A 26,409-nucleotide genomic window follows, 5' to 3' on the forward strand; every position below is an offset into this window, starting at 1 on the left:
CAAAATCCCTAAAATATAAAGCATACCCAAAAAAATTGGATTTAGCATCATTCACTCAATAAATTGCAAAATTAAGGATTAAAATACAAAACCCTAAAATCTAAAGCATATAAAAAATCGGATTTAGTATCATTCACTCAATAAAATTGTAAAAATATGGATTAAAATACAAAATCCAAAAAAAATGGATTTAGCATCATTCCCTCAATAAATTGCAAAAATAGGGATTAAAGTACAAAATCCCTAAAATATAAGGCATCTGAAAAAATAATTTAGCATCATTCACTCAATAAATTGCAAAAGTAGGAATTAAAATACAAAACCCTTAAAATCTAAAGCATATAAAAAAAATCAGATTTTGCATCATTCGCTCAATAAATTGCAAAAATAGGGGAAAATGCTTATATTAACAAAACTATGATAAACTACCTTATAATCATTTTACAAAAAATACAGTAATATTTAAAATATAAAGACACACACACTATATATATATATATATATATATATGAGTGTGTGTGTGCACGCATGCAAATACATGCATGGACTTGTTAGGGAAAGCTTGCACAAGCCAAAATTTCATGCATGGACTTCATCAACAAGGTAGCAATCTACTTACAAAGGCAAAGTGAACAATGTGTGATGCATATTCTCAACTATTCACAAAGCTGTATCTGGAATCAACATAGCCTTCAACCTGCCACAAAAATGATCCTAATGTCACTGCTTCCAAAACCAGATTAGTTAACCCTGCAAATGTTATTCCAATCAGTTCATCATTAGATGCATCAAGTGTCCCATCTTCTGCAATCCTAATATCAGGCATCCCAAAAAGAGCTTGTGTCTGCTTCTCAATTATGGACACTGCAGCTTTAGACCTTATGGTTGCATACCGCTGTAGGGTCTCAGAATCAAGATGCACAACATAGGACCTCAATTTATATGAGTTTCCATCCTCACTTGGATCAGAGATCCCATGGTATCCCTCAATGTCATCCCTAATTGAAGCCTGAAACCATGAAGTTACATCCCATATCTCATCATTGGGTGCCACGTTTTCAGAAAGCACACTCTCTTCTTTGACAAGCTTAGGAAAGGCATCCATGGATTGTTCGAGTTGGAACCTCTCGTCCACACGTTTAAGGAAATACCCATACATGATGGAAGCAGCATAGAGCTTTCCAACCCTCAGTTTGCTTATCTGAACAACAGAATCTAAAGGATCAGGGAAGTGGCTACCACCCAAAACAAGAGAGAGGTGGTTCTCAATCATCTCACAAGCTTCAGAAGAATGGAGGGACATCAGTTTCTGCTCTTGGTATGGCCATATGTCCACCTTACCAGGACTTGATGATGGTAAAATTGTCGGAATCAGTGAGATCTCTGCATCCATGAATTTATGTACAATTAGAGCGTATATAATGTCCTCCAAAGATACCTGCCTTTCCTTATCCTTGACTTCTGCAATCCTCCTATCAAATTGAAGTACAGATAATAAACATTAGTTTGTAATTCCATAACCACTTAAGTACGAGTAATGCGCTGGATCTGCCCCCTTTTCTCGTTCTGCCCCATTAGGCCCCTTCAAAAATTGTAGTTTTTGCATTTTCTCACATCTAACACCGTAGCTGTGATCTATAGATTTGTTTAGTGGGAACCGGCTTTTGGATCGCCGGAATCTGACCTGTATACAGGATTTTCCGGTGATCCAAAATCAATGGCTATGAAGACATCAAAATTTCCCGGCTTACAAATACATTTTTTCGTTGAAAAAACATGATCCAAGAGTCAATTCCCACTAAATCGAGCATGATAAACATCTAACGGTTCAGATCTATCATAAAACACTTCAACCTGAGGCAGAACGAGAAAAGTGGGCCCAATATGTTCAGTTCTCCTTAAATACACAACCAAATGAGATTGATATACTCATGCTAATTAATTGATCCGTTCACATAAAATCCAGCAGTTCATAAAAATAAAAAGTAACAAAATGTAAAATGAAACAACATTGAATTACAAGTTGGATAATAAGATGTGCAGAAAGTGGAAACATTGATTTATGTGACATGACAAGACCATGATAAATCTGTAGCATTCAGTTAGTTGAAGTGCACAACTACTTGAAACTTATGGAGGATTATCCACATTCTGATCCTGGCTTGGCAAGTTATTTCAAGAAGGGTAAACAAAATCTGAGGCAGAATGAGTCCTGGATTATTCAAAATCAGCTTGGTGATCAAACAAGATGAGCTCAATGTTTGTTTTTCAAGCTTGAGCCAAGATGGAGTCTTTTACGAGCTTTAGTACAGGAAGAAAAGAGCAGAAACAAGAACTGGTCTTATGAACTTGCACAAATCTCCTCCCACAGTGATCCCTAGTCTTTTTGTTACAATTATAGGAAATTCTCTGCATCTTATTTTAATTGCTTAATTACATAAACATTATTAACTTAGCATCAATATTACTAGATTAAATTTTTCACTTATTGAGCTCAATGAGCTTTAATGAAAATAGTTCTAAACTTGAGCTTGACTAATTGATTAAATGAATGAGTTCAAGCTCTTACTAAATGAAGCTTGAATTCCTATAAAAAACTTGTCTTGGTCGCCCATCCTTAATTTCATGAATCATAGTATTTTACTTGACCATTGAAACGAGCCTGTTACAAAACCTTCATGTTTCTGAATCATGCAATTTTCAAAATGCCACCAAGAAGAGTAAGAAGAAAGATAACCACAACACCATAACATCCAAGATCACAGATAGCTATCACATTGCAGATGGTTGTGAGTTTCTCTACCAATACTCTGTGCCTCAGCTTGGTTACTAAAAGAAATACATTAAAATTTTACATCGTTTTAGGACAAGATATAACCTTTGTTCTAGTTTAATGCTATGCTATGACATGGCAGTTTGGGCCATCAGGAATAAACGCACCCTGCATTACACTTGTGCACCATTTGACACCTGGTTAATTACAAAATAGGGCTCTCTTTGGACTTGGTAATTTTGGCTTATGAATCCACTAATATGTGATTATTACATGGCTTGGTTTTGGCACAGATTCAACCATGATGTCTGCCACAGTTTCATGAAAAAAATCTGTTCAGTCAACTACTTGGTCATCACTGGAAAATCTTCATGAATGCATCGGAAAAAATGAGAAAAATCAGAGATGGCTGCAAACTGTTAGGATGTTTTAAGCAGACCATGAAGGCAAGATCAGAATAATGTTGGGACCAGTGTTATCAAAAATGCGCCTTGAGGCGCAAAAGGCGCGCCTCGCTTTGAGGCGCGGCCCTCTGTGCCTCAAGGCGCAAGCCTGAGGCGCAGTTTTTTTTTTTTACAACAAGATTTCTGAGGCATAATCTTCTTGAAACTGGTTATGGCCCCTAGGGATTTGCATTTCTTTAGTTTTTATGAGTAATTATTGGTACTGTTCTTGTAAATGAAATGTTGGCTGCTTCGTTTATGAGTAGGGAATCTATCATGCTCCATTGGAATTAATTTCTTTTCATAGAGCCCAACAACTGACATTGATTTTGATTTACAGTAGTTTGAATTATTTCTTATGAACCCAGTAGTTGACGATGATTTTGATTTCAACAGCTTGAACTATTTGCAGTTGAATTTTTTGTATTATTTATTTTATAAATCCTAGCATGTTAACGTTAATGTTGTTAAATTTACAACATCTTGATTCTTATTCAGTTGGAATTTATTTTCATAAACCCAACATCTTAGTGCTAATGCTGTTTGTATTTTTTTTTCATACAGTTTGGATGGCTTGTCAAAAACCCCAGTAGTTAGCGTTAATGCTAGTTTTGATTTCAGCAGCTTGATGTCCTTTGTAAAACTGAATATATATATATATATATATATATATATATATATACAGTAGTTTTTATTTTATTTGTGTGTGTTAGTTTTAATCATAACACAATATATAGATGTGCTATAAAAGTTATGTTGCTAGAATTTCTGTTGATAAATTCATTATCGATAAAGTGTATCTCTGCTGTAATTTCTGTGGATATAAATCCCTATGGTTAACATGATTGTTGCTGGGATTTCTGTTGAGAAAATCTCTACTGTCAACGTATGTTTCTGTTGAGATTTGCCTTGAAAAAGTCTCTATTGTTTAAAGTATATTTCTGTTGAGATTTTTTGTTGAGAAATCCCTGCTATAACATAAATTACTGCTGAGATTTTTGGTTGAGAAAATCCCTATAGTCAATGTGAAATTCTGTGAGATTTATGTCGAGAAAACCTTAACCTCATGTATTTCCAGTTATTTCAGTTATGTAATCAGTTTTGTAGTATATTACTATATTTTAACTTTTGTTGGTTAATCTCGTATATTTTCAGTTATTTCAGTTATGTAATCAGTTTCTTAGTATATTTTAACTTTTGTTGGTTAATCTCATATATTTTCCAGTTATGAAATCAGTTTTCTAGTTGCTTTTATATGTTAATCTCATATATTTTAACTTTTTTTGGTTAATCTCATATATTTTTCAGTTATGTAATCGGTTTCTTAGTATATTTTATCTTTTGTTGGTTAATCTCATATATTTTCCAGTTATGTAATCATTTTTTAGCTACTTTTATATGTTAATCTCATATTTTTTAGAATAATCTCATATATTTTAACTTTTGTAGGTTAATCTCATATATTTTCCTGTTATTTCAGATATGTTATCAGTTTCTTAGTATATTTTAACTTTTTTGGTTAATCTCATATATTTTCCAGTTATGTAATCAGTTTTTAGTTACTTTTATATGTTAATCTCATATTTTTTAGTACTTATTTGAGATTTTCTATTTCTTATTGGTTGTTATTTCATCAATAAAGCATTTCTTTATTTATTTGTATTTTTAGATATATTTTATAACTTTTTTAAAGTTTTCAAAAAAAAAATTGAGGCTTACAATTTACGCCTCGCCTCGGTTTTTGGTGGAGCGCCTCGCTATGCCTCAACGCTTTTCACAACACTGGTTGGGACAATTAACTAAAGGACAACGAAGAGCTTTCTTAAGACCATGTAAGGAGGAGGGTGGGGAAATTGGTGAAAGAATGAAGACTTTTTTAGAGCAGTGTAATCAAAATCTGCTCATATAAGAAGGATAGATTGGTTACTTCCAAGGGAAAATGTAATTGTACAAAAATTAACTGAAAAGTTTTGCATCCAATGTTTTACTAAGCAGCATGTCAATTTCTTTTGAAATAATATTAAGCAAATAAACATCAGAATTTAAATTTTTTCATCTTTGTGGAATAATGATACATATACAGAGAAAAACTTCAAAATTTTAAACATAGAAATGCTAACAATGGCAATCAAGTCTTAGAAGATCATCTTTACTACTGAAACAAACAAAATTAGCAATGAAATATCAATACTTGTATAGAACGTTCGCAGATGAAATAGTGTCTTTAGTTTGCGCATCTCGATCCTCTTGAAGCCTCTCTAGTTGTTGGTCAACTGCAGCAGTCAAAAGATGAGGATGGGTCTGTAAGATCTGAGAGAGAAACTGCCCTGTGGATGATTCTAATTGAAGAGGAGCAACTCTTTTTGAACCCTCACTGAAATTCATACATGCTTTTGTGGTCCAAGACTTTAACTTGTACTTTTTGGCTCTAATTCCTAGTTTCCGAAATCCAAACACAGGTTCGATCTGTCAAAGATTACAAATAATCAACTATCATCAAAATGGGGAGAACCAAAATCATACAAAATTACAGAACATGAAAATGTAATAATGAACATTGCTTTAGGATATTCTACTAAATACATTTAGGATGGGTAAATTGTTATACAAATCACTGTTAAAATATGGATCGTTGTATATATATATATATATTCTGTTAATGTAAACTGAAATACCCCTCAGGGGTATTTCAGTCATTTCACACCTGTTTTATCTTTCTTTTTTAATTTTTTTAGTTTTTTATATTTAATTGTAACATAGTTGTTGGGGGCAGCCCAACTAGTCGTTGGGGTCATAAATATAATAGTTGGGGGTTAGCCCTGTAATGAAATAGAACAAAAGCAAATAAACATCACTTATGGACTTACAAGAAAATAACCAATCAAGAAGAACACTTGATTGATCAAGTCACACTACCCACACAAGGGTCAAAATAATATTTCTTGTATTGCATGAAAATGCTCTAAAAATCATTGGAGAATACATGGGCTTGAAGCCCTATTATATAATACAAGGGGGCAAAAAGGGAGCAGCCCAACTAGCTGTTGGGCTGCTCCCACGACCAAGAGCTAGTTGGAGCTGCCCAACCAAAGTACATCAAAAAGTAAAAACAAAAAATAAAGAAAAGAAAAATACACAGTCAACCCCTAATGGGCTGCCACCTATTACACAGTGAAATGACCGGAATGCCCTTGATGAGTATTCTGGTATATATATATATATATATATATATATATATATATATATATATATATATATAGGGGGCTAATCTTAACACCCCCCCTCAAACTCACGGTGTAACAACCGAGAGTTTGCCAAGTAGGAAGTGAAACCTAGGTGACAGGAGCGCTTTAGTGAAGAAATCTTCCAGTTGATACTCAGATGAAACATAGGGCAACGTTATGGTTTTCTTCAAAAATTCTTCACGAATGTAGTGGCAATTCATTTCAATGTGCTTGGTCCTCTCATGGAATGTATGATTGCTTGCAATGTATACAACGCTCTTATTGTCACAACATAATCTTGAGAGTTCTGCAATGTGAACTCCCAAATCCTCTAATAATTGTTTCAACCATACTAACTTAGACGTATTTGTTGCCATGACACAGTTCTCTACTTCAGTGAAAGAGAGAGACACCCTCTGTTGCTTCCTGCATCGCCATGAAATTAGAAAATCATTTATAAAAAACACAAGAACCAGTGGTTGAGAGCCTATCATTCACATCCCTTCAGTCAGAATCAAAATATGCAATAACTTCTAATGAGGAAGAGGATGAAAGAAATAATTTATAATTAATAAAAAATTTAATATATCTAATAATTCTCATTACAACACTCATATGTACTGTAGTGGAAGCATGCTGAAATTGACTGACAGAATGAATAGCATGAGAAATATCAGTATGAGTAATAGAGAGATAAGACAAAGCTCTAATCATTTGTCTATATAGAGTTGGATCCTTCAAAGGTTCTCCATCATCTTTCTTCATTTTCGTATTTATGACCTCTGGAGTATCAACTCGTTTTTCATTTGAGAGTCCTAACCGTTCTATGATCTGATGCAGAGCATCCAGAAATTCAAGGTGCAGAAGCGGAGTTCCAACTCTCCAAACCCGATCCGGACATCGCTACCGAAGGTGATCCACACGCTTGCAGGACATCCCTGGTCCTAGTGGATCTCCCAGTTAGTCGATGTTCGTCGTGCTCCTTTTATTGTTTTGATTCCATTGTAGAATCATATTTTTGGACTTTGTTTCAACAATTGTCGTGTCATATAATCTTTTTTTTTATTTTTTAGGATCTGGATAGTTCTGGAACCCTGTAGGATTTTTTTGTGGTACTAGAGGGTGTATGGGGTACAAGGGTAGATTTTTATTTTTTCGCAAATTTGCTTCTCTAATGTGTTGGTGCAGGATCCATTTTGCTGCACGAACCGGATCTGGATTAAGATCCGTTTGCATTGGTTGGGTCCTAGTTGGCACCACATGGGTGTGGTCCATCTTGGACCTCATTCAAATTAATTTGACCAGCCCAAAGTAAAAAAAGTGGGTTGTTGGAGATTTATTAGCCCTTGGCAAAAACGAGGCTCATGCACACTCGTTTTTGGCGCAAGGCTTGGGAAGGCCCATGGCCTCTTTAATGTGGCCCTTCCCAAGCAAGCAATGCCTTTAATTGAGGAGGTCGACCAAGGGGAGGGGGTCTTTCTTCTTCTTTGGAAAAATCGTGAGTTTTGGTGGTGGTGGTTGGTTGGTGCTTGAGAGAAACTTTTAAGTATGGTGTCTTAGTGAGAAAGCAAGAAACGTGTGTTCCTTGCGAGTATAGAAATTGAACTTGTGAGAAGTTCCATTCGTGGTGGTTGTGCCGAACTTGTCAGTGGTGGTTGTTAGTCCATGCCTATTGTTCGTGGTTAACTTGTCGCGTCGGTTGCTTCCCAACGGCGACCATTATTGTTCTCAAACCAGATATCACCATTGGTTCTTTGTTCTTGACCTTTTGCTACTCTTAGTCGCATTTGTTTTGCGATTGTTCATGATTTATCATTGCTAAGTTATATTAGATCATTAGAGAATTGTGAATGCATGTTAGAAGTGTTTTTTTCATGTTATGATTTATCTCTATTGATCTTGAGTTTTCTCGAAATATGGATGTGTGTGAATGAAACTCGGATCCTGTCAAAAGACCAAACTTCTGTTACGAGTTGACAGAGGCGTCTCTGAAGAAACACTTGTATCAGACTCATTCCTGATCGGATTTTAGCGTTCTTTAGCTTCCCGGAAAGCTAAAACGATTTCCTATAACTTTGTAGTTGAAAGTTTTTCGTGATTCGTTCATTTGAACCTCTGAAAGTGATTGTCACAGTGTCGGACTGACGGAAGTCCACTGTTACATTCCTGTTACAGAACCATTGTAGTTGTGTTCGGTATTTTCTTGTTATCCGAAGATTCCTTGCATGAAATTTCAATTTTTTTTATTATGTGGAAAGCTAGGATCTAGACCTACATATTTCATGTTTTGAGTTTTCAATAAATCATTATCTTTGTTTATCGAAAATATCAATCTCTCTGCTGTTGTCGTATATCTAAAGTGTTAATTCCTTGACAATATTTTATATCATTTTGTAAATTCAAAAATTCGTAGAGGGTTGTAGAAAACTCAGAAAATTCTGATTCTTAGTGTTTTGGAAAGGTCTGGATCTGGCCTTCGTTTTGTTAGTTGTGAGTTTTCGCATACTCCAACGTTTGAGGGGTCAAAAATCCCTTCGAACAGTCTGTTCGTGAAATTCGATAGTATGTGTTGGATTTGTTTAGCAGTCTCAATTCCGAGTCCGTGGAACGGACATTCCTTCTCTGAATCTGGTGTTTCCGGATTCGTTGGAAAGTTGTGCGAGTCACGTACAACTTTCATTTGGACCGTTCCTGTCAAAGTATAGTGTTCGGGTCCCGAAAACCCGTTTATCAGAGTTCTGTCCAGACTCTCTATCATTTAAGCTTTCGCGTGCGTTTGGATCCTGGATCGTAGATCGATGTGTACCGAGTCCATACCGTACCATTGCATCATGATCTTTGTTGCATACTTAGTTTGTGACAAAAAATAACAATGAGGTGAGTAAGTCACTTCTATTCCAAGAAAATATTGTAAAAAACCAAGTTATCTTTGAGCACATCTTTGATATGATTAACTCACTGCTTGTCACCTTCTGTGATAATTATATCAACGTAAAGAAGTAATATTACCATTCCATAATTAAAAGACTTAACAAACAATCCAGTGTCAGTATAACAAGATTGAAAGTGAAGTTGTGTCATCACACTACTTAACCGATCATACCAAGCCTTGGGGCTTGCTTTAAGCCTTACAATGCTTTTCGTAACCGAAGGATTTTTTCATGTGCTAAATTTAAATATGGTGGAGGATCCATGTAAACTTTCTTATTGAGATTACCATTCAAAAAGGCATTTTTTACATCCATTTGAAAGATTGGTCATTTTTAATTGATGTTATAGAAATAAAGGTTCTAACAGTGGTCATTCGAGCGACTGAAGCAAATGTTTCGTCATAGTCTATCCCATATTCTTGAGTGTATCTTTTGGCTACTAACCTAACTTTGTATCTTTCTAATGTCCCATCCCATTTAGTTTTTATCTCGTAAACCCATCTACATTCTATAGCTTTTTTTCTTTTAGGTAATGTTTAAATTTCTCAAGTTTTTACCTTTTTCTAAAGCTTCTAATTCATCATTCATCGCCTTAATCCATTCTTGATGATTTTTAACATCATGGTAAGATGTTGGTTCTATATATGAGTGTATAGCCATTAGACACGATCTATACCTAGGTTTAAAGGAATCATAAGATACAAATCTACTAGGAGCTCTTGAAATTCTTATGGATTTTCTAATACTAGGAGAATCTATATCTTGATTTTAGGAATATCTTTCTAAAGCACATGGTGAATGGTCTTCGGTACGTCGAGTACATGTTTGAATTTTATTATGAGATAGGTCTGTACCATCAAGACCTTCATTCAGATTCTCATGTGCATCATAAGTGTCCTCGTTGTTAGTCATGCACATCATGAATGTTTTCACATCTTTCATGTTCATTGACAAGGTCGAAAAGAAATAAATAGTCACAATTCTCTTGGATTTTCTCTTTACCAAACTCATTTTCATTTTCAAGAAAAGTAACATTTCTTGAAACATATAATTTGTTCTTTTTAGTGTCAAAACATCTATATCCTTTTTTATTTTCGGCATAGCTTAAAAAACACAAAGGATTGCTTTTGAGAAAAGTTTGTTGTTTTTATTGGTAAGGACAAAACATTTACAACCAAAGACTCAACTTTTTATAATCCAAAGATGTTTTAAATAATTTTTTAATAAGAGAAATGTTTTCAATATTTTTTTAAAGCATTCTATTTATCAAATAAATCGTCGTAAGAGCGGCTTCGGCCCAAAACATTTTTAGAACATTTTTTGATATAAAAAGTGTTCTAGTGGTCTCAACAATATGTTTATGTTTCCTTTCGACTAGTCCATTTTGTTGAAGAGTATAAGGACAAGATTTTTTATGGATAATCTCATGTAAATCAAGATAATTTTTAAACTCTTTTGACACAAATTCTCCCGCAGAATCAATTCTAAAGATTTGAATATTGGTTCTAAATTGAATCTTTGTATAGTAATGATTTTTTTTAAAACAATCAAATACTTCAGATTTTTGTTTGAAAAAAATATCCAAGAGTGTCTACTATAATCATCCACAAACACACCATAATAAGATACTCCTCCTTTGGATACAACTGGAGCTAGTCCTCATACATCTGAATATACCAACTCAAATGAATTTTTAGATATAAAATGTCTTGTCCCAAAGGGTAAAGATTTTATTTTTACCAAGGATGCAATCTTCACAAACAAAATCTCTTTCTTTATAACTTGTAAGAAATGGAAACAAGTGTAATTTGGATATACTAGGATGTCCTACTCTTTCGTGCCAATTTTCTATATCTTTATTTTCTACAAAATTACAAAAGGTATGATTTGATAACTCAAGATTGTTAATAACATAGAGATCTCCTCTTCTATGGCCTCGCTCAATCGGCTTGCTGGACTAGAGATCATGTATTAAACAATCATTAGATGAAAACAAACTTTACATCCATAATCCCCAATTTCAGAAATGGATAAAAGGTTTAAATTCAATTTTGGTACTACTCTAATATTTGGTATAAAGAAGGTTTGTTGTTTTTGAAAAACTCCAAAACTTTTAATTTTTAAGAAAGTTTCATCGACGGTTGAAACATAAGAATTATTTGGGTTAGTATGACATTCGGATAATATGGACTCATTTGGAGTCATATGGAAAGAGGCACTGGAGTCAAGGATCCAAGAAGTCTTACCAGGGTCACCACTTGTGGATACAACCGCCCCCGATAAGGAAGAAACTTGATTTTTGAACATTGGTTGTAGTGCCTCCATCAGTTGCGCCAAAGACAATGAGCTGATGCATTTGGAGTCGTCTACACCATTTTTTCAAAAGATGGTCCCACCAAAGCAACCTTTTTATCATCTTTTTTATCTTCTTTCCTTCTTTCGGGGCAAAAAGGCTTGATGTGTCTCGGTTCATAGCAATGGTAACATATTATTTTGCCACTCTTCTTGTATTCATGATCACTTCTTTTATCACTTTGATTTCTTTCATATTCATGGAAATTTCTTCCATTCTCATTTTTTACAAAGTGAGGATGTTTATAACTCCTAGTGTGATTACAAGGCTTTCACATAGCAAGCACGAATTCTTCATCCTTTGAAGTGGATGATTTTTTCAACCTATTTTCTTCCATAGTTAACTCTTCAAGAGTTTCAACTATGGTAGGTACACCTCCTCTGTGAATGAAGGTAGACTTGGTCCTTTCAAATTTGGGTGTAAGCCCGTTAACAAATTGGTAAAAATGCTCCATTCTAATTTACTTTATACGAAGTTCTACATCTTGGGGGCAATACCATTTTGGCTCTAGAAGAGCCAATTCATCATAAAGAAGAGAGAGGGCATTGAAATATTCTCTAATTTTCATCTCTCCTTGGGTCATAGTTCTCACTTTATTTTGCACATTGCATATGTGAGCAATATCCTTTAGACTATACATCTTTAAGATATTTTCATACATCACTAGCGAAGTCAAATTTCGCTAAGCTAGAGCACTTCTTGATGTCAACACTATTGATGAGTCATCCAATTATTTTGGAATGACCCAGCTTCCACTCTTTCCATTTTTTCTTATATTCGGTGACGACCATAGACATCTCTTTTCCTTGAAGAGCCACTTCCTTTTCATTTTCAATTTTGGTAAGTATAAGTTTAGGCTCTTTCAGCACCATCAACCAAACCCCATAGACCTTTTTCCCATATTTTGTGTTTCACTATTGATGCCTACATCACATAGTATCATTGAATCGCACGGGAATGGAGACGGTCACTTCTCTTTCATTCTCCATGTTTTACAATAATGAGAGAGAGAGAGAGAGTGAGGAAGATAACAAAAGATTTGTTGAGGAGCTCTTTGATAGTGCGCTTCCCGATGCAATGATCCCACAAACCGATGCTCCACCAAGCTCACGATCCTCCTCTTGGCATTTCCGAATGAGTAACAACTCAAGAGCAACAAAGCTTTGATACCATGTAATGAAATAAAACAAAATCAAATAAACGTCACTTATGGATTTACAAGAACACAACCAATCAAGAAGAACACTTGATTGATCAAGCCACACTACCCACACAAGGGTCAAAATAATATTTTTTGTATTGCATGAAAATGCTCTAAAAAGCATTGGAGAATACATGGGCTTGAAGCCCTATTTATAATACAAGAGGGCAAAAAGGGAGCAGCCCAACTAGCTCTTGGGCTACTCCCAACGGTCATATTTGAGACTGTTGGGAGCAGCTCCAACAGCTAGCTAGAGCTGCCCAACCAAAGTACATCAAAAAGTAAAAACAAAAAATAAAGAAAAGAAAAATACACACTCAGCCCCAAATGGGCTGACGCCTATTACACAGTGAAATGATCAGAATGCCCTTGATGGGTATTCCGGTTTATATATATAGGGGGCTAATCTTAACAAGCCCAATGGCTAGTTGGGCTGCCCCCATTCTCTCCCCTTTGTATTATAAATAGGGGTTTTCCCCTTTGTATTTATCAATGCTTTCTTAAGCTTTTTTTTTTTTAAGGAAGCCCTTGTATTTATCAATGCTTTCTTAAAGCATTTGTTAATCCAATTCTATATGTTTTACCTTTTATGTTGGCCCTTTGTAGCTATTATGTGCATGTGTTGTGTTATTGAGTTTATTCTCATTTTGTGATTGTATTATCCCTTGGTGGATTAATGTTTGTGCACTTCTTTTGTATTCTTGTTGAACCTTATTAAGTTCTTTATTGTATTTCCGCTTGTTTCATTACGTGGTATCAGAGTCATAAGACTCTTGGGATTGTGTAAAGCTTCTTCAAAGATCGTGATTGTAAATAAAGGATCTTCCACAAGCCTTGCTTCTCTGACATAGAGATGGGCGAAAAAATCTATGACGGTGGTCGCATTCAAGCTAAATGACTTCAACTATTTGATGTGGGCCGCCGCTACGAAGCACCATATTAAGGGCAAGAAATTATAGGAACATGTGATAACGAAGAAAGAGAGAAAACACTCAAAAATCATCTAGGTAGAAGATTGGGAAGCCGAAAATGCCCAAATTCTCTCTTGATTCCTTAATAGCATGGAACTCAAAATTGCGGCAAGTATAGTTAAATTCAAAAAGGCAAGTAAAGTTTGAATTTTTCTCAAGAAAATGTTCGTGCAAACAAATTTTGCACGAAAATATTTTTTTCAAGAAAAAAATTGTATCGTTAAATAATGTGATAAGAGTGTGAGCGATTACTATGGTATCCGCTCACCTCTTTGGGATAAACTAGCATTGTTTGAGCCTGAGTGGGATGATCCCGCTATTGAGTTGAGGCAAAAGCAACTTGAAGATGAACACTTGTTTATGTTCCTATTAAGGTTAAGACCCAAATTTGAGCAAGTTAGGTCCACCATTTTACTAGGACCACTACCACCTCTCTTGATGATGTACTTGGAAAGGTGTACCAAGCCGAGACCCGACTTGGCATGACTAAAGAAAGTGAGGAGGTTTTCATCATATCAAGGCCCGACAACAATATTAAAGCGTATAAACCTCCTCATTCTTGAAAAAATAACAATGGAGGAAATTATAACATAGGAGGAAGGAGAAAAGTTATTTGTCACTTTTTCCAAGAGCCGGGACATATCAAACCAGAATGTCCTAATCTCAATAAGGTAGCAATCGTCGAAGAAACTCTCAAAAAGGAGTGATGACGCTATCATAAAAGGAGATCTTAAGGATTTTATTTACCATCTAATGGAAGCATTACAACTATTTCTTAAGACTCCCTCTACATCTATTTTCAGTGTCATCGTATCTACTTATTCTCCTCCAGATATGCTTTCTTGGATTCTTGACTTTGGTGCCTCCTTTCACATGACTCTTTTAGAATCCCTCTTATCCGAATGCACAAAATCCTTTTATAAATCTTGTGTTTCTACCGTTGATGGAACTAATTTAGAAATTAAAAGTATTGAAACATTTTCAAATATTTAAACACAATTTCAAGTAACTAAAGTTAGAGTTGTTCCAAAACTCGATTTAAATTTATTATCAGTTTCTCAAATTTCAGATTATGGGTATCAGGTTTCCTTCTCATCAAAAAAATGTTAGGTGCAGGATCGCCAATCAGGGAAGCTGATTGAGAAAGGCAATAGGAGAAAAAATCTCTACTACATAGATTTTCTTCATCTTCCTAAAGAATCTTTTTGTAATCTTGTCAAGGAAAAAGATATTTCTGTGTGGCATCAAAGATTATGTCACCCTAATGTATCTAAGTTATCTCTTTTTTTGTTTTTCAAAGACTCTTGTATTAAAGAATTCATATGTAATAACTGTATTCTTGAAAAAATGAAAAAAATTCCTTTGGCTCTAGAACTTTTATTTCAAATAAACCTTTTGAATATGTGCATTCGGATGTATGGAGACTGGCTCCGGTCATGTCAAAAGGAAGGCTCGCTTATTATGTTATATTCATTGATGATTATATTCAGTATACTTGGATCTATTTCCTTAAGCAAAAATCTAATGTATTCTCATGTTTCAAAGAATTTCATAATATTGTGCAAAACCAATTTCAAACTAATATAATCATCTTTTGATCAGACTCAGAGGGAGAATACTTGTCTAATGATTTCAAAAATTATTTGAAAGAAAGAAGGATCCCATATCAAAATTCATGTCCAAATACTCCTCAACAAAATGGTTTAGTCGAGAGAAAGCATTGTGATATTATTGAAACTATAAAAACTTTGCTTATCTCAAAAAATGTTCTAAAAAAGTTTTGGGCTGAAGGTACCCTAACTGCAGTATAACTTATTAATCATATGCCTTCATCCTCTTTACAAAGCATATCTTCAAGTGAAAAACTTTATCAGTCTTCTCTAGATTTAGGTAGACTAAGAATTTTTGGATGTAAATGTTTTGTACTTTTTGAAAAAAAAAATACATTATCCCCCAAAGCCATTGAATGTGTGTTTCTTGGTTATGTCAATAACCAAAAAGGGTATATATGCTATGATAAGAAAATTGACAAATTATGTTTTAAAAAATGTAAATTTTCTAAAAAATGAAAATGGTTTTGATTTTAATAAGCCTAAGGATGACCTTGAGTATTCCCTTTTATTTGATTTATTGCCAAAAAAGGCCTCTGATGAAATTATACATGTTAATGATAATCTTGATGATATGCATATTAATGACTTTGGTGTACCCATGATACTCAAAATCGTGATATTCAATTTTATTTCAGAAGAACTGAGGAACGTCTCTATGTGCACTTGATAGGTATTCTCAAGACCAAAGTCTAGGAGAAACTAGCGTTAGGAAATCTAATAGAACTTCCATACTTCCTAAAAGATTTGTGTCATATGAAAAATTTTCACCTAGATATAGAGTTCGTCTTATGTTTATCCACTCCTTTTATGAACTCTCCACTTACAAAGAGGCCAAAGAAATTTCTAAATGGATCAATGTCATGAATCTAGAGTTAGGAGCCCTTGAAAAGGCCAAGACTTCAAAAATTCAACCATTACCTATAGAGAAAAAAAATATAGGATGTAGGTGGGTATATAAAGTCAAAACCAAATGGATGGATCATTAGAAATATATAAGGCTAGGTTGGTGGTCAAAGGTTATTCCCAAGAGTATGGGATAGACTATGAAGAGACATTAGGTCTCGTATCTCGCACAACTATTATTAGAACACTTATTGCCTTAGATCAACTAGAAAGTGGTCTATTTACCAACTTGATGTTAAGAATGTCATTTTGAATAGTGACCTAAATGAGGTAGTGTACATGGATCCTTATCCTGGTCTTGAGATCGAGAGAGGAAAAAAATTTCGATTAAGGAAAGCTTTGTATGGGCTTAAACAAGCCTCCAAAGGTGGGTATGATAGGTTTAGCAATGTTATGTTAAACTTGGGCTATACATTATGTTATACTGACACTGCTTTCTTTGTTAAAGATACAAGTACTGATATTGTCATACTTCTTAAATATGTTGATGAAATGATCATCACAATGAGTGATAAAAAGGAAATTGATGAAATTAAAAATATTCTTAAAAAACATTTTGATATGTCTGACATTAGTTTTCTAATATAGTTTTTAGGTATTGAAGTGGCTGATTCACTTAGATGATACATATTGTCTCAAATGAAACTGGTTGCGGATATTATTGCCAAATCTAGAATTTTTTATGATAAGAAGGTTGACACGCTGAAAGTTATAAATGCAAAATTAAGATTGGAGGATGAAACTCTTGAAGATCCAACTTCATACCGGCAATTGATTAGATCCTTGACCTACTTATTCATCACCAGACCAGACATTTCTCATGTAGTTCACTTAGCCAGTCAGTTCAGCAAGAACCACCTACGGTGCATGTGAGTATTGTTTTTACTAATTGTCTGATATATCAAGAATTCTATAACCAAAGGGTTATTTTTATTCTCGTCTTCGTATTTAAATTTAATTGCTTATACTGATGCAGATTGAGTTGTGTAATCCTAATGATAGAGTCTCAACTACTAGTATTTGTGTGTTTTTAAAAGACTTAGATCTTGGAGGTGTAAGAAGCACTATAAGGTATATCATCCACCGAAGCTGAATATCGAGCCATGACAACAGCTACTATGAAGATTATTTGGTTGAGGAGTCTTCTCAAAGATATGAGTTTAGTCATCTTTAGTACTCCAAAGATGTGTTGTGACAATAAGAGTGTTATTTACATTGTAAGCAACTACACCTTCCACGAACGCACCAAGCATATAGAGATGGATTGCCACTATATCAAAGAGAAATTTTTGTAAGGGACTATAGAAGTACCTTATGAAACTTCAAAATGACAACTGACGGATTTCTTCATTAAGGCCTTGCCTTCACCTCATTTTTTTGTCTATATATGTTAATGTATGTTAATATATAAATATAGGGGTATTTTAGTCTTTTTGTATATACAAGTCTATTGCAGTTATTTTACACCTTTTATTTTCTTCTTATTTTAATCTTTGTAAATCCTAGAATTAGGATAGGGCTTAATGGTCATTTGACCATAGAGCTGTTAAGGAGATCCCAACAGCTACACCTTGGTTGCTTTGTGTATATATAGGGGTTCAAACCCCACACCTTGTAAAGCTTTTGCTTAGAGCTTTTCCTCAATAACATTTACTATTTTTATTTGTGGTGTATGCCCATAAGTGGCTGATTTGTGTGTGTGGTTTATGTGATTGATCCATAAGTGATCGTTGTGGTTGTGTATGTCCATAAGTGACATTTGAATCTCTTTGTATTGCATTAGATGGTATTTGACCCTTGGTGCTCTATTGGTGATATTAAAGCATTCAAGAGACTCGTGGTAGATCGAGAAGATCGGATAGTCTTGGGAAGTGTGCCCTTTGCCTCACTTGAAGATTGTTGCTTGTGTGGCCGGTTCATTAAAGGTTGGAAGAGTTCGTCATATCAAAGAGTGGAGCATTTCCAAAATAAGTACCTTCTACTCTTGGTTCTATATATTTTTGGTTTTCTCTTTTGTTTTCTCTCTCATTGGCTGATGAGGAAGTGGTGACGGTAGTTCCTATTAAATTCGCTGAAAAAAATTATAACTTATGGGTCACCGCCCTAAAAAAGATCCTAACCAGAAAAGGCTTGTGGGAGTATGTTGACGGTTTCTCAATGGAACCACAACCTATTCTTACAAAGTCCTCTAGCGAAAAGGATGAAACTACTAAAGAAGAGGTCCTTAAAGAAGAAGACAAAAAAAAGGCTCCCTTGAACTATAAGAAAAATATGAAAGAATAGAAAATTGGACACGCCAAGGTACTTTACTTGTTTATGGGAAGTATGAGTAAGGACATGTGAAAACATATTAGAAGTTGAAAGAGCCGATGAAGCTCGACTCTTTATCAAGCAAACCTATACCCAAAAAGATGTCGCATATATATGGAAATTGCAAAACAAAATTCACACTTGCAAGCAAGGAGAAAAAGAGTACAAGAGAGTAATATGGGACTCTAAAAAGGTTATGTGATCAAGTGTCAAAAATGGAACCTATTTGGGAAACTCCAAATGATGCCAAACAAAGAAAGAAACAAATTTTGAATGAACAATTTTTTCAATTTATGAGGGGTCTACGACCCAAATTTGAGCAAATGAGGAGCAACATCCTCCATAGAAAGCAAGAAGAACTTCCACCTATTTATGAAGTTTTGGCCCAAGTTTTCATGGAAGAGGCGAGGTTAAAATCTCAAATTGAATCAAAGGAGTCAAAAGATAATGTTTTAATCATTTCAAGACCGGGTGATAGTTCTCATACATATAAGCCTCTACATTTCTATAAAAATAATTTTGGAAAACCTCGGTGTTTTGAGGAAAAAGAAGATGAAAATAAGAAAATTGTTTGGTACAATTGTAGAGAACCGAGACATATCAAACCATATTGTCCAAAATTTAAAGCCAAAGGAGAAAAGAAGATCGCTTCGGTTGGAACTTCTTAAGTCGACAAAGAAAACTCAAATAAATCCATAGAGAACATGTCACTATCTCAATTGATGGAAGCTTTGCAACCTCTCCACAAGGGTTCCTCCACAACGAGTGTTGCCATCTCCACGTCTTTCCTCCTGGTATGACTCCTTGGCTCCTTGATTTCGGTGCATCATTTCATATGACCTATAATGGTTCCATACTTAACAATCATAGTATTGATTCAAATAGGAAAAATGTTTTTACTGCGGATGGAACCTCTCTTGATGTTAGAGGAATTGAAAATTTTGAAAAATCTTAAAATTTTTGTATTCCAAAAATAAGAATTATTCCAAAACTCAATTTAAACTTACTTTTAGTCTTTCAATCATCACTTATCAATGTTGTAGTGTCCTTCATATCTGACCAATGCTCAATACAGGATCTCCAGTCAGGGAAGCAGATTGGAGAAGGCCATAGAGAAGGAGATCTCCAATACATTGATCGACTAATCATTCAAAAGAAACTTTTTTGTCTTAATGTACCAAAATTGGATTTGATTTTGTGACATCAAATACTAGGTCGTCCTAGCATTCTTAAATTATTAAATGTATCTCATTTGAGAAATTTTTGCAATGAAAAAATCCAATATACTGGTTGTATACTTGCCAAGATGAAATCCATTCCTTATCAAGAGAGGACCTTTTTTGCCTCAAAACAACTTAAGTTAATACACTCTAATGTTAATTATTTTAGACTAAGAACCTTTGAATATAAGTGTTTTGTGTTAAAAACAAAAATGACAAGTTATCTCTAAGAGTCATCCCCTATGTATTTCTTGGGAATGGTGAGAGTCAAAAGGGATTTTGATGCTATGATCTTGAAAACGATAAGCTATATATTTCAAGAAATGTTACCTTTTTGGAAAAGAAAAGTTTTTTTGATAAAGATGTGCCTAAGAGAGAAGATGAATATATATTTTTAGAATTAGATTCTAAGAATGATAGTGATTTGATATCGGAGGAGAATCAAATTGATGATAATGAACCTCAAATACGTACTCACTGTGGTGGACATCAAGATCAATTCAAATTATTCAATATAAAAGAAAACAAGAAAGCTATCATTCAAATGCTTTAGAAAAATATTCCAACCTAGAAGCTCAAGAAACTAGAAATATTAGGCACTATGAACGAAAACATAAAGAACCTGATCCAATTGTGACATATGAGTCCTTTGCCCCTCAATACAGAGTTTGTCTAGTAAAAATTTTCTCCTATTTCGAAGTAGCCTCATATAATCAAGCTAAAAACTATCCAGAATGGCAAAATGCTATGTGTGAAGAAATAAAAACATTAGAAAAATCTAAAACCTAAGAATTGACCAACTTACCACTTAAAAAGAAATCAATAAGATGTAGATGAGTCTTCAAGGTTAAAACTAAGAGTGATGAAACATTGGAAAGACATTAAGTCAGACTAGTAACCAAAGGGTACTCACAAGAATATAAAATAGATTACAATGAAACCTTCGCCCATGTCACTAGAATGACTACTGGTAGAACACTTATAGCTATAGTTGCTGTTAGGAAATGGCCTATCTACCAAATGAATGTCCAAAATGTCTTTCTTAATGAAGAATTAAAAGAGGTGTATATGGAACCACCACCTCGGTATGATATTCCAAAAGAAAAGGTTCTTCATCTTAAAAAGGCCTTGTATGGTCTCAAACAAGCACCAAAGGCCAGGTATGATCGTTTTAGTTATATGTTATAACTAGTCTTGGATATTTTTTATGTCATACTGACACTGCCTTATTTGTTAAGAAATCTGCTGCAGGTATTGTAATTTTGCTCATTTATGTTGATGACATGATCATAACAGGAGGAGATAAACAAGGAGTAAATCATATTAAGCATGTACTTAAACAACATTTTGAAATGACTGATTTAGGTTTCTTAGATTTTTTCTGGGGATTGAAGTTGCTTATTCCCCCCGAGGATATTTGTTAACTCAATCTAAATTTGCTACTAAGATTATTGACAGGTCTGGCTTGACTGACGAAAAGAGAGTAGATACACCCGAAGTTATCAACTCAAAGAAGAAGATTGATGATGAAACTCCATTGGATGATCCTACATCATATAGACAGATGATCAATGCCTTGACATACTTGACTATCACCAGACCAGACATCTCTCATGCAGTTCACACTGCTAGCCAATTTCAGCACTCTCCTACCTCAATTCATATGAGTGTTGTTATGCGTATTGTTAGATATTTAAGAAATTCTGTTAACAAAAGATTATTGTTGTCTTCCTCCTCTTCTTGAATTAATTGTATATTCTAACTCTGATTGGAGAGGAGATCCCAATGATAGATGTCCAACCACTAGTTTCTGTGTTTTTGTAGGAGACTCACTAGTGTCCTGAAAATGCAAAAAACAACAAAAGGTGTCTTTGTGATCCACAGAAGCCGAGTATCGGGCTATGGCCACCACAACATCCGAAATTGTTTAGTTGAGGAGCTTGTTGGCAGGCATGGGAGTGTCATCAACAATACCATCTAGGTTATGTTGTGATAGCAAAAGTGCCATATACATTGTTGGGAATCATACCTTTCATGAGCGCACTAAGTACATCGAGATGGACTGCCATTATATTAGAGAATTTTTTTTGAAAAAAATGATTTTGCTACCACATGTCATATCCAAATATTAGCTTGCAGACTTCTTCACTGAAGCCCTTCCTTCTCCAAGGTTTTATTTCATGTTAGACAAACTTTTGGTGGTCACACCGTAAGTTTGAGAGGGAGTGTTAATATATATTAATGTATAGACATAGGGGTATTTTATTCTTTTTGTACATACAAAGATATTGTAGTCATTTTACACCTTTTTATTTTCTTCTTATTTTAATCTTTGTAAATCCTAGAATTAGGATAGGGCTTAATGGTCATTTGACCATAGAGTCGTTGGGATCGCCCCAACGGCTACATTTATAGTTGTTGGGGAGATCGGTCGCTTTGTGTATATATAGGGGTTCAAACCCCACACCTTATAAGGCTTTTGATTAGAGCTTTTCCTCAATAATATTTAATATTTTTGCTTGTGTTGTATGCCCATAAGTGGCTGATTTGTGTGGTTTATGTGATTGATCCATAAGTGATCATTGTGGTTGTGTATGTCCATAAGTGACATTTGAATCTCTTTGTATTCCATTACAAAATGAGAAGGGTATTTCAGTCATTTCACACATGTAATAGGTGCCAGCCTTGTAGAGGTTGTTTTATCTTTCTTTTTTAAGCTATGTCACATGGGTGCGGGTGTGGGTGCGGATGCGGCAATGTGGCACTTTAAAAAAACTTGGGTGCGGGGGTGCGGGGAGGATATTATATAATTTTTAACATTTTTAAGCTAACACTATGTGTATTTGTGTGCATTTATATCTATGTCACACGGACTCGGCTAAGGAGGTGCCGCACCCGAGTCGACACGCCCCGACACGGGTGCGGACTCGGGTGCGGCTTCGGACTCGGCCCGGACTCGGTCAACGCCGAGTCGGACTCGGTCAACGCCGAGTCGGACTCGGTCAACGAGTCCAGGCCGAGTCCGTCCACATTTTGGACTCAGTCAACTTTGACCGAGTCCAAAAATGTCCCTAAAAAACTAATTTTTTATATTTTTTATTTAAAAATATATATATATAAAAAAAGGCACTGTGACTGTGCAGTCTTTGCAGTGTGCACAGTCACAGACTGTGCACAGTGCACAGTGCATAGTCTGTGACTGTGCATAGTGCACAGTCTGTGACTGTGCATAGTGCACAGTCTGTGACTGTGCATAGTCTTTGCAGTGTGCACAGTGTTGTGATTGTGCACAGTGCACAGTGCTGTGCCTGTGCACAGTCACAGTCACAGTCACAGTCACAGTCACAGTCACAGTCACAGTCACAGTCACAGTCTGTGACTGTGCACAGACACCTGTGGCATTTTAAAAATAAAATAAAATTTTATATATATATATATACATATATATTTTTTTGCCGAGTCCCCGTGTCCAAAAATTTTAAAATTGTGCCGCACCCGTGTCGCACCCGCACCCGCACCCATGTGACATAGATTTATATATATATATATATATATATATATATATATATATATATATATAAACGGACTTGATTAGGGTTATTGAATCTACTTTTGGATAGAAATGGACCTCAGTGTGGTTGCCTTCACCTGACACAAAGGAAGTTGTGTCCAAGTGTCGCACCCGCCTGGGTGCGATATGGGTGCGATGTCCTTTTAGAAGAGTTCGTGTGACATAGTTTTTAAGTTATTTTATATTTAATTGTAATATAGTCGTTGGGTTGCACCCAATGGTCATAAATATGACGGTTGGGGGCTAGCCCAATGGCTAGTTGGACTGCCCCCATTCTCTCCCCTTTGTATTATAAATAGGGGTTTTCCCCCTTGTATTTATCAATGCTTTCTTAAGCATTTGTTAATCCAATTCTATATTTTTTACCTTTTGTGTTGGCCTTTTGTGGCTATTATGTGCATGTGTTTTGTATAGAGTTTATTCTCATTTTGTGATTGCATTATCCCTTGGTGGATTAGTGCTTGTGCACTTCTTTTGTATTCTTGTTGAACCTTATTAGGTTCTTTATTGTACTTCGCTTGTTTCATTACAATCAGTATCACAACAAAAAATGAAACAAATCACAAGATAGAGAGAAAAAAGAAAACAAGAGAAGACACGAGATTTATGTGGTTCGGCACTCAGGCTTACCACAGGTGAAAGGAGGAGCAAAAATCCATTAACAAGATGTGAGGATATACAAAGGCAAGATACAGAGCTCTCAATACCCTATTCCCCAATACACCCAAATATTTCTTACCCAACTCTCAAAGGAGGCGGCTATGTAAATGACAAAAGGCATAAAACCCTAGCTGGTACAAAAGAGAAAATTGCAAAATTAGACAGGTCCATAACAGTCCGATCCCTTCACTACCACCACAAACCTCATTGAAAATTCCTACTGTATGGTCACCAAAATATTTTTTGATCAGGTCATGGATCGGAGCGGGTAAAAAATTCAAGACACCTACATCATAAACACTACTGGAATCCATTGCAAATGTAAATGTAAAGATAAACTTGTGGTCCAAGCCTTTCTTATTTCTTCACACTGCAAATATAAATGTAAATGTAATTATTACTGGAACAGTTGCCACCATTCCAAATACAACCATATAAATTTTATTCAGCATGAATAACTGACAATGCAAATCTTAGTGTAATTTATTCCAGCTGCACCTAGTATCATGCAGGTGAGATCATAGTGCTCATTCAGAACTCCTAATTCTTAAACTCACTATATTGATTCTGGAAACTAGAAAGAAAAATTTTTATCTCATTCAAAAAGGAACTATAACAAACACTAAGATTTAACATTCTATCAGCTTCCTGGAAACAATCACATAGCTATACATATTGTTTCACAAACAACAGGTGAACAAGCCAAACAATTTAAGGGGCGGTAAAAAAATGAATTCACCAGACGGTTGCCAACCAATGGGAATCCACTGTAGTATAATATGCCCCGTTCAAGACATAATGAACAATTTGTCCACCAATGGATTGCCAATGAATACTGTTTCACCACAGTATCACATACCTATTCTGGGGAGACTTAAAATAATAATTTGTAATCACTGAACTTACAAAACTCCACGCCCGGATTATATCTTTTAGGCAATTGACAAATTCATCGCCTTTTTATCACTACCAACAACATAAAACTGACATATTTATCTCCTTTTATTCACTACCAACAACATAAAACATAGAAACGAATTAATTTCCCCAATAATCACGATAAGAAAAGATACGATAAAACGGAGATTAAATATCGAGAAACGCATACCTTCAACAACCCACCGGAAAGCCAACACTTGGGCTCTAACAACGCCGGAATCTGCCTGAAATCCAGCGACCGATACGCGCTGGCGGCAGGAGAAACCACGGGGCCGTCGCCCAAGAGACCAGAACTCTGCATCTGAAAACCCTCTCCAGATATAGGGGGGAATGGAAGCAGGGAAAAAAGTGACACTATCCGCAGAGTAAATTGCTCCTTGTAGCACCAGAGGAGATGGAAGAAAGCTAAACAAGGAATTTCCTAGGGAAGCAAAGAAAAAAGGAAAATGGTGTAACAAAGGAAAGTGGGAGAAAGGAAGGTTTTCTGATTGTTTCAGACGATTTTGAGAGTTTCCATGGCGTTGTTGAGAAATTGGGGTTTTTTTTTTACCTGTTTGTGGTTGAAAATGGGAACCCAAATCTTCCGGTTTGGGATCTTTCATTTTCTTTATTTCCTTAAGGGATGGTACAATTGCTGGATGCCAATTGGAAGGACCCAAAAGGGAACAAAATGGGGCGGGTCCCAGTAGCTTATCCAAACTCCACCTGGCAAGCAGAGATGGACCCTATTTGGGTTCACACGTGAGATCCAAACAGTACCTGGAAGTGTTTTATAAAGGGCTTGGGAGCAATGTGACAGTCAGGGATATATCACACAAAAAACGTGTCATATCGCTTGAAGACCCGAAACCTGAATGTTATGAAACATGTGAAAAATATGGTATATATCAATTAAGAACCACGTTTTTTAACATTTACATTTGGTTTTGTTTAGAGTGCACCAGACCACCACCTTGCCTAAAGTGGCCCACCTCTGAAAGCTACGAACACACCCGTATGTCAGTGGAGTTTATTCGGTGCCTTAGTCTCAGCACCTTAAAAAATACCCGCAATAATGAAAGTGAGAAACTATGAAGATTTCACATAAAACAGGGTTATGCTTCAAAATACTTATGAAAACTATCAAATTTGCCTTTTTTCATTTTTTTTTTTAAAGGCAAACTGGGTTTAGGCAGACCACTACCAGTTATACAATTATGCCATTGGGTTTTGAACCTGCAACCTCCCAACACAAGTTGACGTGCACTGGATGCTCCCCCGTTGGTTATAAACATTTAGACCATTTTTCGATTTGTTTC

The 26,409-nt window shown here is 35.3% G+C and overlaps 1 protein-coding gene across 1 annotated transcript; it reads right to left on the reverse strand.

The window, feature by feature from the left end:
• Window positions 1-388: 388 nt before the first annotated feature.
• LOC149845248 (UV-B-induced protein At3g17800, chloroplastic-like) lies at window positions 389-25,878 on the reverse strand. Its single transcript, XM_089995645.1, has 3 exons — window positions 25,281-25,878; window positions 5,408-5,682; window positions 389-1,472 (listed from the first exon to the last, which is right to left on the reverse strand). The coding sequence occupies exons 1-3, from the start codon at window positions 25,410-25,412 to the stop codon at window positions 653-655; spliced, it is 1,227 nt and encodes a 408-aa protein (XP_089851771.1). The 5' UTR covers window positions 25,413-25,878; the 3' UTR covers window positions 389-652.
• Window positions 25,879-26,409: the final 531 nt, after the last annotated feature.

The sequence above is a fragment of the Nuphar pumila genome, chromosome 2 (genome assembly GCF_984573655.1).
Source record: "Nuphar pumila chromosome 2, dmNupPumi1.hap1.1, whole genome shotgun sequence".
In the NCBI taxonomy this organism is placed as follows: domain Eukaryota; kingdom Viridiplantae; phylum Streptophyta; class Magnoliopsida; order Nymphaeales; family Nymphaeaceae; genus Nuphar; species Nuphar pumila.